General features: G+C 44.1%; 1 protein-coding gene across 1 annotated transcript in view; it reads left to right on the top strand.

Moving 5' to 3' along the window:
* CEP41 (centrosomal protein 41) overlaps positions 1-9401 on the top strand; it is a 115620-nt gene extending 106219 nt beyond the window's left edge. The window contains exons 9-11 of the mRNA XM_086918912.1: positions 202-316; positions 1465-1683; positions 7847-9401. Of these exons, the coding sequence (XP_086775038.1) occupies positions 202-316; positions 1465-1683; positions 7847-7986 (474 nt within the window). The 3' untranslated portion in view covers positions 7987-9401. The remainder of the gene's footprint in view (positions 1-201; positions 317-1464; positions 1684-7846) is intronic.
* Positions 9402-17337: the final 7936 nt, after the last annotated feature.

The raw sequence follows: 17337 nt of genomic DNA, 5'->3' as shown, positions 1-17337 counted from the left end.
TTGTATTGAGAATAAAGTGTACAATGTAAAGAGGACCTATATGCATTAAGATTATTAACTGATTGCTACGAGCCAGAAAGGTTAGGCACTGAATTAACCTGTTTGTTGCAACCCTCAACACAAGTAGAAACAACCTGGGGCTCAGTTAGCTCAGACAAGAAAACAGAACTTATTGGGAATCCTTAACACATCCATCCTTAGAAAAATGCCCATGGCAAGATAATAATCCTGTACGACGAAGACGAAAGGATAGCCAGCCAGGCTGCCTCAACCATGTGTGAGCGAGGGTTCGAGAACGTATTCATGCTGTCCGGAGGTGAGGCTGTTTTCTTTTTTAATTGAAGTGGATTCGCGTTCAGATTCTTGGTGGTAATGATGACTATTCTTAGTGTGAACCATTAGCTTACTGAAATTAGCCTAATAAAAAATAGCACCTCATTAACTTAGCTGTTTGGAAGATAGTCCATTGACAAGGAGTAGTTGGGTTATTAATTTATATTTACACCAAAGTATTCAAGATCTGTAGTTAATAAGTGTTCTCTACGATATTATTTTTGGTTGGATGTGGATGGGTCTACTTTTAAATATTGTGAGCTATTTTCCAATGTATTTTTACTGTGAAGCTGCTGCAATATCTATTTCCTACTAGTTGACTGGAAAAGAAATTAGAGGGTGAATATAAGGTAACAGCCCCCATCAGTCAACTTTTTGACCATGGTGCTTTATTAAAATGCAGACCAACCTTCAAACCAGTGGTTTTCCCTATTGATGTCTCTTCAGCTTTTGACACTATTTACCATGGAGCACTATTTTCATCCTAGCTTTTCATGGTCAATGGAGTAAGATCTTGGAATAGCTTTCCTCCTTCCATCGTGGTGTTCTGTTGGACCTCTAGTTCCTTATTCCAGGGTTGTCCACTTTTCTGTAACCAGTGTGATGCCCTAGAGATCCATCCTGTGTTTAATCTCTGTATTGACTCGCTCAGAGACCTGCTGACCAAGTGTGGTGCCTCATTTCTCATTTTAACACTGTGCTAATGACACCAAGTTGTATCTCAGCAAATCATTCAAGATTGATATCCACACCTCAACTTTATTCGTCTCTGCGCAGTTGTGGCCTGGATGGTTCCAGCCATGTGATGGTTCAGCACAATCTTGCTGAATCCTTTTCTTTCAGGGATGGGATAGTTCTGCTAGGTGCATATGTAGAGTCTGCTCAGCCTCTAAGTTTGATCTTACATTCATACAGTCACTTTGCTTCAGACATGTTACTTCCATGTAACATGGAATACCGAGTTTGCTCACCTTTTTTCTTGGCTGTTAAGTCCAGCCTTTTTTGCAGACTGATAGTAGTAGGCTATCACAGTGGATCCAAAGATGTCTTTGGTCATTTCTGAAGGATTCAATCAGTATATCTTTTAACAGACTACATTGGTCATGCAATGTTTTTTTAAATTGTTGGTAGGTCTAAAGGTCATTGCACAGAAGTTTCCAGAAGGTCTGAACACTGGGTCCTTCCCTCCATCATGCCTCCCGCCACCAGTCCAAGTAACATCTGCTCGAAAGCGGCCTTCTCCCAGACCACCAGTGCTGCCTGCTGAGAACAAGTGGAGGTTTTCTTCAGACGATCTGCAGAAGATTGAGCTTTACCTCGAGCAGATGCTAATGCCTTCAGATAGTGGCAGTAAGTTCAGATAGTGGCAGTAAGTTCTTCTCGTTTACAGAGCTTGTAAGCTAAAAAAATATGCTTCTTTAGCACAAACCAGAGTCAGCTGGGTGGGAATGATTACAGCTCCCAAATTGGGGCATTGATTATTTATTTCTAACTAGGTTGAGACAAACCATGTACACCAGGCATCACATCTGCTGCCTTTTGGTGGCTGATTTAAATCAACCAGAATAGTCCTGAAAGGTTCTGATTTGGAACATCTCCCCCAACCATCTTAAGAATTCCCTTTAGGGCACTACATGACACATCATTGAGGAAAGGAATGGATGGGTAAGATATGGAGCCTGCTGGCAATGTGTGTGTCCCAGGTGACCCCGATACTTGAGGCAAGGCAAGTTATTGGTTAAGTTGATAACTGGGAAATGTCTGACAATAAATACAAAAGTAGTTATCACCTGCATTTATATTTCTCCTGTAGAATTCCCCTTGTACAGATGCCGTATTATGGTTTAATCTGCTATTCTTAGTTGTTTTGTTTTTTCTCAACACCAGGAGACATTACATTGCCTTTTAGATTTTTTAGTATTATTGTGATAGCATTTCTTGCAATTCTCTTTGGCCCTGTTTAACTTTTCTGAGTGTCACTAATTGTTCCTTTTATTGTATATATCTGATAGAGACATCTAGCTGCAGATTCCTTACCTTTGAATTTCCCAGGCATCAGACTGGGTGGTGTCGGTCGCCTCTTGATAACGTGGTTGGCGTCATCTGCTCCAGATGTGACGTCCACTTCACAAAATTAGGCGCCACGTTGGCACGATAACGTCCCTTTCTTTTCTTTTCCCACAAGACAAGCACTGATCCTTGCGAAAGCTATCCCCGGTCACTTTGTGACAGGATTTATTTTACTTTTTGTCGACCCCTTTTTGGTGTGTAGGATGTCCTGTAGTAAGACTTTGGGATTCAAGCCACGCGGTGCAATGACCCCTACTTGGTCTTCCTATGGAATCTGGAGCGCGACCACGACTCAAAGTCATGCTCCAACTGCCAGGCCATGACACTGAAGGCTTTGAGGGAGCGATCTTTAAAGCTGCTCGCGGCCCAGCAGGAAACTCCATACCCAACTCCTCAGAGATCATGTTCCCGGTCGAGAGGAAGGTTCCGGCACTGCTCCGAGAGTCCCAAGTCAACTTCGTCCCACTCAAGATTGTCGGGGCACTCAGGTAAGAGGCACAAAAAACACAAGAAGTCGTAGCACGCTTCAACTTTTCCTCGTCCGTCAGTCAAAGTGATGGAGGAGCCTCTGCGTTCAAGGCCTCATTCTCCGGAACCTGCATCTGGGCTGACTCCACGCCTCCACGCTTTTCTGGGAGCCAGAGTGGCCTATCCTTAAATTAAGGAATTCTATGAGGCCATGCACCTCATTTTTGTTGTGTGGCCTAACCCCTCCAGCGCTCCATCAGGGGCACTAGGTCAGGGGGGCTCCCCTACATTCAGAGAAGGATCCGGACCAGCGCCGGTCGTACCACTATGACCTTTTCCCAATGCCGCTGGCACCACCCCTATTCTGATTGGACATGGAGCCAGTACTGCTTCGTTTCCTGTGCCTTATTCTGGAGGGCTAGCATTGGAAGAAGAATGGGAGGGGTCACAGGAACCTTTAGAAGACTAGCCTCATGAAGAGGATATGGACTGGTATGAGGAATTGGGTGAAACCAACATACTGGATACCTCTCCAGATACTTACTTGCTTTCTCCTCCTCCCACCCCCACACCATTGCTACTGAGGAAGGTACATCTTAACGCAAAGGTGGTGCTTAAGGCGGCGGAGGTTCTTGACTTCCAGCTACCATCAGTGGCAATCAAGACTAACATCTTGACTGAGGTGCTTCAGCCAGGAGCTTCTTCCTCAGGACCCTTACTCCATTTAATGAAACCCTCACAGACTTCTGAGACTATGGTCCAAACCCACAACAGGAGCTCCTGTGAACTGGATGATCATCTGCTGCAACCGCCAAGCCTCGGGCAGACCAAACGTCCGCACTACCCACCCTACCCCAGAGAGCTTAGTATTCCAAGCCTCCACCTCCCATAGCACGTTCCCTGCTGCCCCCCCGGAAAGGGAATCCAAGAGGCTTGACAGTTGGGACAAGAACTTTTTTTTCTCCCGCCAGCCTTGCATTGCAGTTGATGAATATCACATGCTTATTGGCCCGTTATTCCCACATTCTGTGGAAAATGGTTGTGCAAATGCTGCCACAGGTCCTGGAGGAGGCCAGGGGCATCATCTCCCAAGCCTTAACAGATATGAGAGATGCAGCAATGTTTGCCATTCGATTTGGCTTAGACACAACCGACTCTCTGGGAATATAGATTTCTATGATGGTGGCTGTTAGACGCCATACCTGGCTGAGACCATCTGCCTTTTCTGGGATGTCCACGCTTCGCTCTTGGACATGACATTTGATGGCACTCATCTCTTTGCAGACAAGGCAGACACAACGTCTCTCAGCTGCCTCCCGTCCCCAGTCTGCCTTTTGCTCCTTTCGTGGCAATGGAAGGGACTTTAAACTGCATCCGCCCTACCCCAGTCACCAAGCTGTGCACCTTCCAAAAACCCATGCACAGACAAGGGCACGGTTCACTCCAACCGCATAGGTAGGGAGTCCAGAGGTCTGGCCAAGCCACCCACCCCCTGGCAGCTTGAACCTCCAAACCCTCCTAGTCTTGCCCTTCAAGAACATAGGTGTCCAGTTGGTGGCAGGATTCACCATCACCACTGGCAAAGCCTTACTTCTGATACGTGGGTTCTCTAGATTATCCCAAGGGGGTACTCCCTCCCCTTCAAGACCATCCCTCCCTCCATGCCTCTATCCTTCGACCGTCTGGCGGAACATCAGCTCCCGGAGGAAGTCATGGCTCTCTTGGCCTAGGGAGCCGTAGAGAGGGGCCTAGCACCAGAAGTAGGTTGTAGTTGCTATTCCCGTTACTTTCTGTTCCAGAAAAAGGACACAGGACTTCTTCCCATCCTAGAACTACGGTCTTCCTGAAAAAGTAGAAATTTGAGATGCTCACATTGGCTCAGCTCTTGTCTGCCCTGCCCTGGCCCCGTGTTACTCAATAGTAGCGTTGGACTTGTAGGACGCATATTTTGACATTCCTGTCCTGTCTGCCCATTAGCGCTACCTGCAGTTCATATTATGTTATATAATCTTGTATAGCGAGCAGCTGCCCCAGCAAAGAGGCTTCCCGGCGCTGACAGCAGAGGAGAAGGACCACAGGTGGAGCTAGGGCCTACAACAGAGGGAAGACATGAGTTTTGATTGCCTTCCGGAAGGCCCAGTAGTTATTCAGGCTGTGAATCTGTAAAGGAAAGGAGTTTCAGATTTTTGCTGTTAGGGTGCGAAAAGAACACTCCCCAGCACGCATCTCCCTGACCCGGGGAGCAATCAGCAGGTGCTGCTCCATAGTATGAAGTTGGTGTGTAGGTACATAAGGCACAAGTAGGTTGGCCAAAATACCTGGTAGGCCATGAGCCCTTTCAGTACACAGTGCTCCCCTTTGGGCTTACCAGGACCCCTCGGGTGTTCACCAAGGTGATGGCGGTGGTCGCAGCTCATCTGCGCAGATAAGGGCTGGCAGTCTTCCCCTATCTCGACGACTAGCTGTTGAAGGCAAGCTCACCATAGCCAGTCCTCTCCCACCTCCAGACTACGGCGAACCTATTATTTATGAACACTTACAGGAAAAACACTGATCGCAACCAAAAAGAAAAAGTCACAAAATTAAAGATGTGGTGATACCAAAAAGGGATATCAAGTAATATAGACAGTCTGTTGTTGAGGGCTGACAACTAGCACCACTGTGCCACAGTCCCACCTTTGTGCTGATCCATACTCCTTTTGTGCTTATTTCAAGTGATGGCCCTATGGCTTAAGGTGGTGATCGAGATGAGGAAACAGGTACACTGTGGAGCAGCAAGATTAGTTGTCAAAGTCTGGGTTTTCCAAAGTCTGTCCTGGAGGGCCTGATCCATGCCAGATTTTAAAGATTACTACATTTATCTAAATGTGGATATGCTAAAAATCTGGCATGGATCAGGCCCTCTAGGACCGACTTTGGAGAACCCTTGTCTAAGTCAGTGGCGGTAAAGTGGCATCACACCCTCATACCACCTTTTGCTTGGCAGGTGGTGCCTTCTTGCTGCAGTTAGGGTGCATATACCTGAACTATAGTTAAAAACAGGACAAAATATTAGAACAAGTCAGTTTACGGGTGATGTTTTTCGCTGGGGTAGGGCAGGTGAAGTTAGGAAATGCCAAGATTTTTTATATAATTTTAGGTTTTCTGAACTTTTAAAAATGCTACGTATGCACACCTGTTTTTTCTATGACAATTCTGATCATGTGAAGTTGAAGTCAAGTAAAGTCACTCCATGACCTCCTCCATTCGCATGTAAAAGTTACAGCTTCTCAAAAAAAAAATTACTTTGAGAAGTTGTGGTTCCGCCAAGGGGGACAGATTTTGGTTGTTCTATAGATTTCTTGTTAAAAGAAAGTAGCTGGGACTTTTGGAGCCATAGTCATCTGGCAGACAAAATGTCTGGTGATGGAACTGCAGCAGGAACGCTGATGAAATGCAATTCTGTGAGTCTTGTTATGTTTTTTTAAAGGGACAGAACAAAATGAAATAACTTTTTTGTTTCTGTCACAGCCCTGCTTTAATCAGAAAAGGCATTAATTGGCTGTTGGCTTGTATGTTTTCTTCAGAGATTCAGCGTTATAGCTCCACTAGAAAAGCATCATTTAAGATTAGCTGTTTCTTAACAGAATTCAGGTTGTACAAAACGTGGCTGCCAGGCTGATCCTTAATATCCTGAAACTGCACTCCGCAAAGGAGGGGCTTCGTACTTTGCACTGGCTCCCTATTAGGAAGCAAATCTCTTTCAAAGCCCTATGCACGGTTCACAGGGCCTTGCATAGTAAAGGCTTGCAGCAGCTGAAAACCATATTTAAATGGTATATGCCTGGGAGGGCTTTGAGATCTTACTCCAAGAGAAAATTGATCTCCCCTAGAGTCCGCAAAGCCAGATGGGGCGACCGTTTTTTCTCGGTGGTGGCCACAAAACTTTGGAATACCTTACCTTTCTCGATTTCCTAGGTAGAGTTGCTTCCGGTGTTCAAAAAGCTGCTGAAGACTTGGCTTTTTTCAGTTTAATCAGCAGCTCTGCACTCTCCTCTCTTCTTCTCTATCCCCAATCGCCTTGGCACCTACGGGTATTAGTGCGCTTTATAAATCTTCATCCTATCCTACCCTATTCTATCCTATCCTATACTAATAACTGCCTTGGCGACCATAGGAGCATGAGCAAGCTCATTTCTACAGCTTGAGTTATTTCAGTTTTGTGCTCCAGAACTGTGACCACACAATGTTACAGGACACTCCCTTTCTCTGTTGGAAAAGATACAACTTCGGCCTGATAGAATATGGCTTGTCACTGTAAGAGAGTTAGATGTTTATCTTACAACCTCAAAATCCAGTACTAGGCTTCTGAGCGTAGAGAAGATGCAGCAGAAATGAAACGACCAATAGACAAGAACAAAAAACCTGGTAGCTATTTGACCAGCACGAAGGTTACTGTCAGGATTAAGAAATTGGACTAGTATTTTTCAGAGGGTCGGAGGAGGCAGATTTATGAAGTCTTACCATGTAGTAGACCATACCTCTCAAGTAAAACAAATATAAAAAACAGTCCTATTAATGGGATATCTCTGAGGAATCAGTGGTTCTTTCAGGATTTTGTAAACCATATGAAAACAAGTAACAGTGTATAGAGCCAGAGCTGCTGACTGCTGTCTTTAAAAACAGTACAAACTAAAGATTCCCCTTTCTTTTCGGATTCCATGATGACACGAATGAGAGTTCCAAAAGGGCAGATGCTGCTCAGAGACTATGGTGATGTAAATTCAACATTAAAAACCATCTTGTTAATCTTGGGAAAAAAATACCAGGTCTAAGGAAAAACAATGTTGAGCAGGAAGTGAAATGGCATTTTATTTAATTGCAGTGTTTCATATAGTACCAACGTGAGTTGTGAGCTCTGATGTATCCTCATCATATAAAGAAAATGTATTTATTTCACAAGTGATCTGTTTATTGATTTCTTCTTTATTTTCAGGCCGCCTTAGTCGACTTTCATCAGGAAGACAGGATTCCAAGACTGCCAACTCGTGGACAACCCAAACCCCCGCTTCCGCCAGCTCCATGAGCGCTCGCTCTCTTGTCAGCACCGGCCTCTCTGGCAAACCATGGAAATAGAAGGAGTGTCTTTATCTCCAGAATAAATTCGTGTCTCTGGAAAACCACATTGACTAACCAACAAAACTGTTTTTCATTTAAGATGAAGGTCCACCCCTGGTAGGGTGGAGGGTTGTAGGTACTGTATGAAATGCAAAGCATTTTAATAGTTCGGAACATTTCTAATCCGTGAACCAAGATGTTAGTATTTTCACTACACTGACAACATATCTAATTTATTTTATATTTTTATCAGCCACTCTTTTTTCCATTTGAGATCAAGGGCAAAAAATTCAGTTACCTGTAGAGACCTAGGCATCAGATGTAATAATGTGCCTATCGCACTAACAGGTCTGGGCCACCAGCCCTTACCAGAACTTGTCCATTGGGGATGAGAATATTTTTACACAGAATACTGTTTTACCCTAGCTTCCTTTTCAGACCATATTTTTGTTCATTGTGATGAATTGTGCCTGAGAATACTTCATTGTATTTTGTTTTATTTAGAAAAATTTGTGGAGTTTAGAAAGCAACTTTTATTCCACGAGCTCCATATGAGAGGAGGTGCACCTTGATGGACCACTTTATGAACATAGTATTATAATTGTGAGGTGTTGGAACCAATTGTAAATAGAAAGTTTTGTAGTTTTGAGTTAATTAAAAAAAATGAGGCATCCAACTCGAAGAAAGGTGATACGCATAAAGTTTCTTTATGGGACCTTCTCCTTCTTCTTTTGCATTAAGTTGATTGATACCTTCGATGTGTTTTGTGCACGTCTAACACTCCTTTCTGGATAAGCTGTATCATTCAGCCAGAGCCACCTTCTTGCGGTGCTTCACTAGCTGTTGTATAAAAGACTGTAAATATGGGTACAAACATGCTCTCGCCTGGCACTTGCAAAGTTTGCTTTACTATTTCTTACCATACATCACTTAATTATCGGCAATTTCTGAAGAATGGATGCTGGAGGTACAACCCTGATTTCAAAGATTCCATATCTGAGGAAATGCCGCTGTCCTATTAGGACCCTTTTATAATAATTGAAAGTACTGCTGATGGAGTTGGGCAGTATAGTTGCTTCCCTTTCTGGACTCTTGAGCTCTTTCAGAAAACGTACATGCACAATAAATAGGCAACACACAGTATTGCCATTAATTTCCAAAAGCATGAACCCTCGATGAGCTATGGCTAGCACTGTCCTCATCTTTCCTCCTCATGTTAATGTGATCTTGATATTCCTTCTACTCTGAGGGGATTAGTACTTCTCGAGTAGTGATTAGTTTGTCTGATTAAGGACAACAAGTCTAAATGGGAATCAGTACATCATTCCTTACCTCACTTAAGAAATTCCATAATGTGAAACTTTCACTGTTATTGTATTTTGTAATAATATGTATTAAATAAATTGAAAACATTGAACTTCTTCTGAATTTAACACCAATGCGTGGTCTAAAGTTTGTGTAAATGCTCATTTGAGTTATGTTGCTGATGTTTGTGGATAAAGGAAGAAACATTCATTAGCCAGCAACATTCTGTAAGGTGTTCAAGGTCTTAAAAGCTGCCAGTTATTTATTTATTTATTTATTTAGTTAGACGGTTTTATATAGCGTGAACATAACCCTTGCGGGTATCAGAGCACTTTACAATGCTAAATGAGATATGAAATATAAAGAACAACATTTTTGTCAATGGAGGAACAAGTTATGATGGAAGCCTCCAAGAGAGACCACCACAGTTAGCTTGTCCTGCTACTTTCCTTTGGGTCAGCGATTTGGTTTAGGTGTTTTTCTGTCTACGACCAAAGTTTAGCATGATATTATGTGCCCTATTACGATGTCGGTTGGAGTTTCATTCAACAACACAGTCTCGGTGTGGGAACTATCTGACCATAGGTCAGAGGTTCTGAGCACCCGATTACAATGCAACGCACATGTTGTGGTCGCAACCTCCCATTTCTCTATGGGAGCTTGTTGGCAGGCGGAAACCGCCCGCTGCACAAGCTCCCATAGAGAAATTGTTATGGAATAAGGGTTGACCCAACGGTACTGGGACCTGGGTAGTCAATGTTACATATAAAGGGGTCCCAGTTGAAACAATGTTAAGAGCACAGAATCACAGTTCACATGAAAAATATAAAGAACTTTCTGGAAAAATTACTCTGAGAAATGTTATTTAATACACATCCTCAATTGCAGATCAGTTGCCAGTACATTTAACAAACAAAGTAATAAACTTATTCTTATTGCCCAAAGGAGGAGGGGCGTGGGAAAGAAGGACAGGTGAGGGAAGGGAGTGTGATCAGGGTAGTGCAGAAATTAGATCAGTTTCAAAATAAATTACAAGTGGTCTCATGTACATTTAGAATTAAGTACCACACTGACATATATACATTGCCATTCAAGTATTTCATACAATTGAATATTCCTATCCCATTACAAGCTAACACAGCCAAAAATTATCTGTTGTTGATGGGTAGGAACGGAAGAGGGCGTGTCGACGTTTCGACCGCAGAGGCGTAGGCTGATTCATGCCCTACTGCGGGGTCTTCATCAGGACATGTGGGGGTAGGATGCCAAGGTAGTGAAGGAGGGCACCTATGAGTCAAAACATACTGTTCAGTATGGGGGATATTACATACTATTACTTAAAAAGGCTGTAACAGTCGCACCATATTACCTAAAAAGCCACACCGGGTCGCGTGGCACCGTCTTGAACACGTAGTGGGCCAGGAGGCTCCAGATGTGAGAGAGAGCGTGAACCTAAAAGAATTAGGCTTGGATCAGAGTTGTGGGCAGTCATAAAGTAAGTCCCACATGAGCAAAATTCACTTTTTGTCAAAACGTGCTTTAATTGGAAAACATCGAAGATTACCCAGCTGGGTTAAAAACAGGGAAGTCATCATACAATAGAGGATGAACCAACCAAAACACATGAAGATAAACCCAAATCGTCATGCCATATTTATGATCTACACTACTGTAAGATCTCTGTCATTTATACTCAAAAATCAGAAAGAGGGTGGGGTATCAGCTTGATGCCGAGAGTAAGGTCCACCTCATGACTTGCTTCAACAGTAAGGCCAGCAAATACGACGACTTATAATACACAAATTTATAATTACCCAAAGTTCACAGGCTAAAGCAGAACTTCATATGTCGAAATTTACGAACAATCCTTTCCGTGGTGTATTTCAGTTATAGTTAACGGCCTAAATAGGAAGAAAATACGGGGGATTTATTATTAATTTAATGGCCCTGAGACTTGAATGCTGTCTTTGTTAGAGCACACTAATAGTCTAAGCATGACTCACCGCAAACGTGGCGGTGATATTCCCTGCCGATTCCGAGCTTCAATCACGGAGGACGCTTGTAATGGGATAGGAATATTCAATTGTATGAAATACTTGAATGGCAATGTATATAAGTCAGTGTGGTACTTAATTCTAAATGTACATGAGACCACTTGTAATTTATTTTGAAACTGATCTAATTTCTGCACTACCCTGATCACACTCCCTTCCCTCACCTGTCCTTCTTTCCCACGCCCCTCCTCCTTTGGGCAATAAGAATACGTTTATCACTTTGTTTGTTAAATGTACTGGCAACTGATCTGCAATTGAGGATGTGTATTAAATAACATTTCTCAGAGTAATTTTTCCAGAAAGTTCTTTATATTTTTCATGTGAACTGTGATTCTGTGCTCTTAACATTGTTTCAACTGGGACCCATAGAGAAATTGGCATTTGTGTAAATCCTTAAACAGTGTGTCAGGCACCTCATGGTGCCTGCCACACAGTGCAGGGATTTTTAGGGGGGCACCATAGGTGCCCCCCAGGCCCACAGTCACAGGCCATGGAGGGATGGGGACCCTGCTAGGAGCCCCCAAAGTCACTTCCCAAACAGCCTTTCCGTGTCGGAGAGCCCAACATGGAAAGGCTGTTAAACAGACATCATAATCCTGATGGCGGAAACACAGTCCGTAATGGATTATGATGGGTATCTGACTGGTGAGTTTGAATGACCGGCCGGTTTACACTCCGACCGCTGACATTGAAATTCAATGGTCGGTCTGTAAACCTAAGGTGTCAGTCGGTTAGCCTCTGACGAGCGGACGAAGGCTTACGGACCGACATCGTAACGATGCATATGTATTTTACCGGCCAGAACACTCCCTTTTGGTATTTTTGGCTGAGAGTAGCATTGGATTGGTTTCGATTTCCAAGTGCCTTGGTGAGTGAATAGTAGGCTCTAGCCTGCTGTTTCGGTGACCTGAACGGCAAGGTAGTCTGGTGCCCCACTCAAGAGCTGACATCAACAAGTGACTATTCTTGTCTCAAAAGGTGACACTTTGTTATCTGGACTGCAGAGGCTACATCGAGAGTGGTGTAACTGTTGCATTTAAGAAAGTTGTGAGTATGCATGGAGACTTTAATTTGTACGTAAAAATAAAATTTCCTGGTATGCTATAAATTACGTGAATTCATGCTTAAAAATAAGACATCATGAGCAGAAGTGGCATACGAATTAAGGTTCTAAATTTAAAGCAGAATCATTAAACCGCTACAGAGCCCCAACATTCGAAAATGGAATCCAGAAGCTCCTGAAGTACTACAAAAATATACCATAGAGTTATACTTACCAATAGCCCATATACCTTATTTACCATACATAAGTCAGTCGGCAATGGAAAAGGTTCAATCGTTTATTTTGCAAAAGCGCCTATATAGGGGAGCCTCCCTCTCGCCACAGCTCTCAAAAGGTGTGCAGAGGAGACTGCTGGATCACATTCAAAACAATGCATATATACTTTCAGCATACCTCATTGAAGCCCCGTACATGGAAAAGTGCCAGTAACAGAGAAACCAACAGGAAGACCCATATAAGGCACAATAGATTGATTTGAAACTTACCTCAAGCTATTCCGGGGGAAGGTCAGTAAAGATGCCTCCCTTTGGCCCTGGTGCATGGGAGTACAGGCATGGCGCCTGCAAGAATGTGCTTATCCTAATAGAAAGACAGATGTGACCTTGAGTTCCCTAAGTTAGAATCAGTGCTCTGTTCATAGCCCGGGCCAACCTTTCAGACTCTCCGCTCAGCAGTATGTCACGTGTTTTCCGTACTAAGAACGAGGCCCAGGGAAATGAAACCAGGATGCCGTTTGTTCGGTTCAGGCCTAAATATTTGGTTATACATGGGTCGAGTGTATTTACAAGAGAGTTCTATCAAAATAGCAAATATATATTGGATACATTAGGACAACATTATATAGTATCGATTTTATATTTCTTCAGACCGCCCTTTTGGCTTGATGTAGCCAATATATAAAGGCCGGTCTCCTAATCTAAGAACACACCCTCATCTATCTGCTTGAGGTCAGCCACCTCCTTTTGCACTAACTGCTTCTCAGTTTTAGTCTGTCGGGAAACTGTCAATGAGGAAGTACGTTTGGCGGCACAATAGGAGCAGCATGTCGGGCCACAATGAAGGCACAGGCAACAAACAAATACCACTCCCAGTGCTCCAGCCAGAATCATGAAAATTTTCCAACCCAAGGTGGAGAGGAGATCCCAGAACCACCCGGTAAAAGACCAAGTACCTGTATCAGCATGGACTCCCGCTGCTAAGCGATGTAATTTCTGAATAGCTAAATGTATAGAGGGAGCAGAATCTGGAATATATACACAGCAGGAGCTGCCGATCATGCGACATGCTCCTCCTCGATCAGCCAGGATGACGTCAAGCACCATCTGATTTTGAAGCGATACAAGCCTCGTAGCCTGAAGCTCTACAGTGAGGTTAGTTAAGATCCCAGCAGTGGTTTGAACTACATTTTCCACTAATCTAGAGAGACGTCTAACATCTCTATTAGTGAAAATGGGACCCCATATTGGAAATAGACCCTTTGCTATATCCATTAACTGCTGAGAAGCAGTATCAGTCTGATCAGTGCCTTCAGTACTAATACTCCTGCTAACTCGATAAGAATCTAAACTTCGTTTAGTCAGCTGGTGTGTCTTGTGATAATTTGAAGGAGCTATATATACCGTAGGATACAAGAAGGACAGGTAACATTTCCCTGCTCACCCTCTAGGGAGCCAAGTGTAGGCGTTCTCACCACAAACAAAATACACATTTGGAGGAGTTATCAGAGGTGGGGTGCTGGTAGTATGCAAAATGTAAGTATAGTTACATCTGCTATTCCCTACATTAACATGACCTTTCCCTTGTATGCAAAAGGAAGCAAAGCAGTACTATTCAGAATAGGAACTGGCATTGCCTTATCATCAGTGACATTTCGATCCTGGAAGTGCTGAAAATATTGCGTGGAAATAAATTGCTCAAAACCCAACATTTCTTCCTTTAACCACGTAGCATTTTCATAAATGGTGTACATGTTCATACAGGCATCCGGATCTAAAGATCCCTCCCCTTGGTTCCCCTGGGCATCAAATCCCTGGTGTTGTTCTATATACTTTAGAACAGCTTCATAGTCCTTTTCAGTGTATCTTTTGGGATCAGCTACATAATGCAAATACATGAGATGGTAACTGAAACCAGGCTTCACAGCTTGCTAAGTGTGATAATGGCAAAGAAATGAACAAATCATGACGATGCATTACAGATGGCAAAAGGCCACATACCCAGCAGTTGGTCTTATTCGTAGTGCTATGAGCCTCATGCAACAATTCTATGAACGCATTTTTAACATAGGTTTCTAGATGTCGCTCTTTGTGGGGAGGAAAGGTATAAAAGAAATGCTCAGGTGGGGCTGTGGTGGTACCTAAATCATTATGCATTGGGTATTGGAATTCCAAATACATAAACACACTCATTAATATTACCATGATTACTGCAATAATTATTACAAAGGCTATCTTCACTCTGGTAGCCCAACTGGAAAACATGGGGACATTCTCGAGAAAAGGTCTGGGAGCAAGAGGTCTCTCATCTTCAAAAGTAAATCGGGCAAAGGGATACATCCTAACTAAAAGTCCAAACTAAACTCTGGGAAAAGGTGCAAGTCAACTGCCAGAGGGTTTATTCTCCCTGTGTCCGTTTAGAGCTTCACAGGCAGGCTCTTGCTATCCATCCACAAAAACGATCTTCACTGTAATTTCACCGTTGCAATTTTAGGCCCTTTAGATTGCACAGTCTTTCTTTCTGAATCTCAATTCCAAGCTCTCAACGTGTTCAGTCCAGTGTCTCGCTCAATACCCCAGAAAAGCTTATCTTCAACCCTACAATTCAAGTCTTTCCCTGTCTCCTACAATCCGAAACTAGGGTATCGCGTGTTTTTCGGAGCCGTGAATTGTATCAAAGATGACCAGGTTGCTCCTGGTCATGGAACAACACATCAGCAGGGACATTTGGTGTAACACGTTTTTCAGAAGCCTCATAGGGATCAGCCTTATCACAAGTTTCAGAAACTGGGGCCGATTTGTCTCCTTGCGGTATCAACAATCCTTCCTCTCGCCCGATTTCAATGGCATCCGAGAAAGGCACAAACCTCAACCTTCGTTCTCCCTCTTGTGTCAGAACTCCGTTTTGGTTCTGCTGATCAGAAAGAAGCGGTAAGGGTAGCTTCTTTACATGTGCACATGTATCCAGTGCTTTTTCCCATCTACTTTCACTGCTGTTCGAGTGGCCAGGAGGATCTGGTAGGGACGGCTCCACCTGGGTTCCAGACTCGATTTCCGTTGATAATTTTGCACGAGGACCCTCTGTCCTGGTTCCAAGCGATGTCCGGGACCCTCCGGCAGCGGCTGCAGTATTGCTGACACCTGTGAATGAATAGAACGCAGGTCTTTAGTTAAAGCGTACAGATAATCTGTCCTCATAGGGTAATCAAGATCATGGAAGGATCTAGGCCTTGGAACACCCCACACATTGGCTTGTCGACCAAAAACAACCTCATAAGGTGGCAGCCCAGCCCGAGAATGGGGGGTTACTCGTATTGACATGAATGCTAGGGGCAGCGCATCAGGCCTGCTCAGACCCGTACTCTCCTGTATCTTTGCCATCTTCAATTTCAATATGCCATTATATTTCTCAACCAGTCCTGCAGATTGTGGGTGTTGTGCTGCATGAAATTTCTGTTTTATTTGCAATCCTGTACAAACATTTAACGAGTTCTGCATTAAAATGTACCCCATTGTCTGTCCATATGATTCGGGGCAAACCAAGAGGATAAGGATTGCGGTGAATCCGCATCCTCCCGGCCGGCGGAAGCCACCGCCGGCCCAGAGGATGCGGATTCACCGCTGCAGTGATTCTAAAGACCTCCCACCAGATTAGGATGGCTGGGGGGTCATCGGCGGACGGGAAGACTGTCCGCCGCTTTTCCACCGCAGTCGCCTTCCGACCGCGGCGGAAAAGCTCTAATATGGTGGCGGTGTCTATCAGACACCACCAGCCATATTAGGATTTGCATTGGGACATGCCTTTCCGCAGCGGCAATGCCGCCACGAAAAGGCATACAGTCTTTTCTTTGGGGGCCCGTTGCGGGCCCCCAGGTTGAAGGGGGGGTGCACATGGGGGGTTCCCATGGTACCCCCCTGCATTTACATGCACATTGTGCATGTAAATGTAAAACATGCTTTTTTAACCTTGCGGCGGGTGCTGCTTCAAGCAGCACCCGCCGCAAGTTTAAAGAGCCACCCTGGCGGTCACATCCTAATTGCACCGGAGAAACCGCCGCTGCCCCTGCGGACGGTCCCTCCCCCTCGGGGGTGGCCACCATCCGAATGAGGCCCCAAATCGGGGTACAAATTCCTTAATTAGGGCTTTTGCAGTAGCTAGGGCAGTATTCTCTTTGGCGGGGTATGCTTCAACCCATTTGCTAAACGCACAAACCACCACCAACACATGCTTGAGATTGTTTACTCTGTCGAATTGAATATAATCTATCTGTAACACTTCAAATGGCAAAGAAGGGGGCGCAAAATTTCCACTAAGGACTGTCTCCCTTCCTCCAGGATTATGCTCTAAACAGACCATGCAGTATTTGACCACATGGGCAGCAGTTTTGGGGATATTCGAGTTATTCCACACTGGGTCCAATAATGAACAAATACCTTTTGCTCCAATGTGGGCAGTGCCATGGGCCATCACTACTACCGCGTGCATTAGGCAATAGCCATCTCTGTCTGTCAGTCAAATCAATCCAGCAATCATTCTTATCTAACCGCCCTATTTCTTGTTCCCATTTTAATAATTCATCAGGCGTGGCTTCTTTCTGCGATTCTCTAACACATTCAATAGTATTATCAAATACTGTAGTCTCCGCCACCCATTGAGTTGCTACACTGGGGAACATTGTGGACGTTTTAGTTTGTGCTGTTTCCTTCACTACTTATTTATTTATTTATTTAT

The sequence above is a fragment of the Lissotriton vulgaris genome, chromosome 1_1, assembly GCF_964263255.1.
Source record: "Lissotriton vulgaris chromosome 1_1, aLisVul1.2, whole genome shotgun sequence".
Taxonomy (NCBI): Eukaryota; Metazoa; Chordata; class Amphibia; order Caudata; family Salamandridae; genus Lissotriton; species Lissotriton vulgaris.
This window is presented reverse-complemented; position numbering and strand designations above follow the sequence as displayed.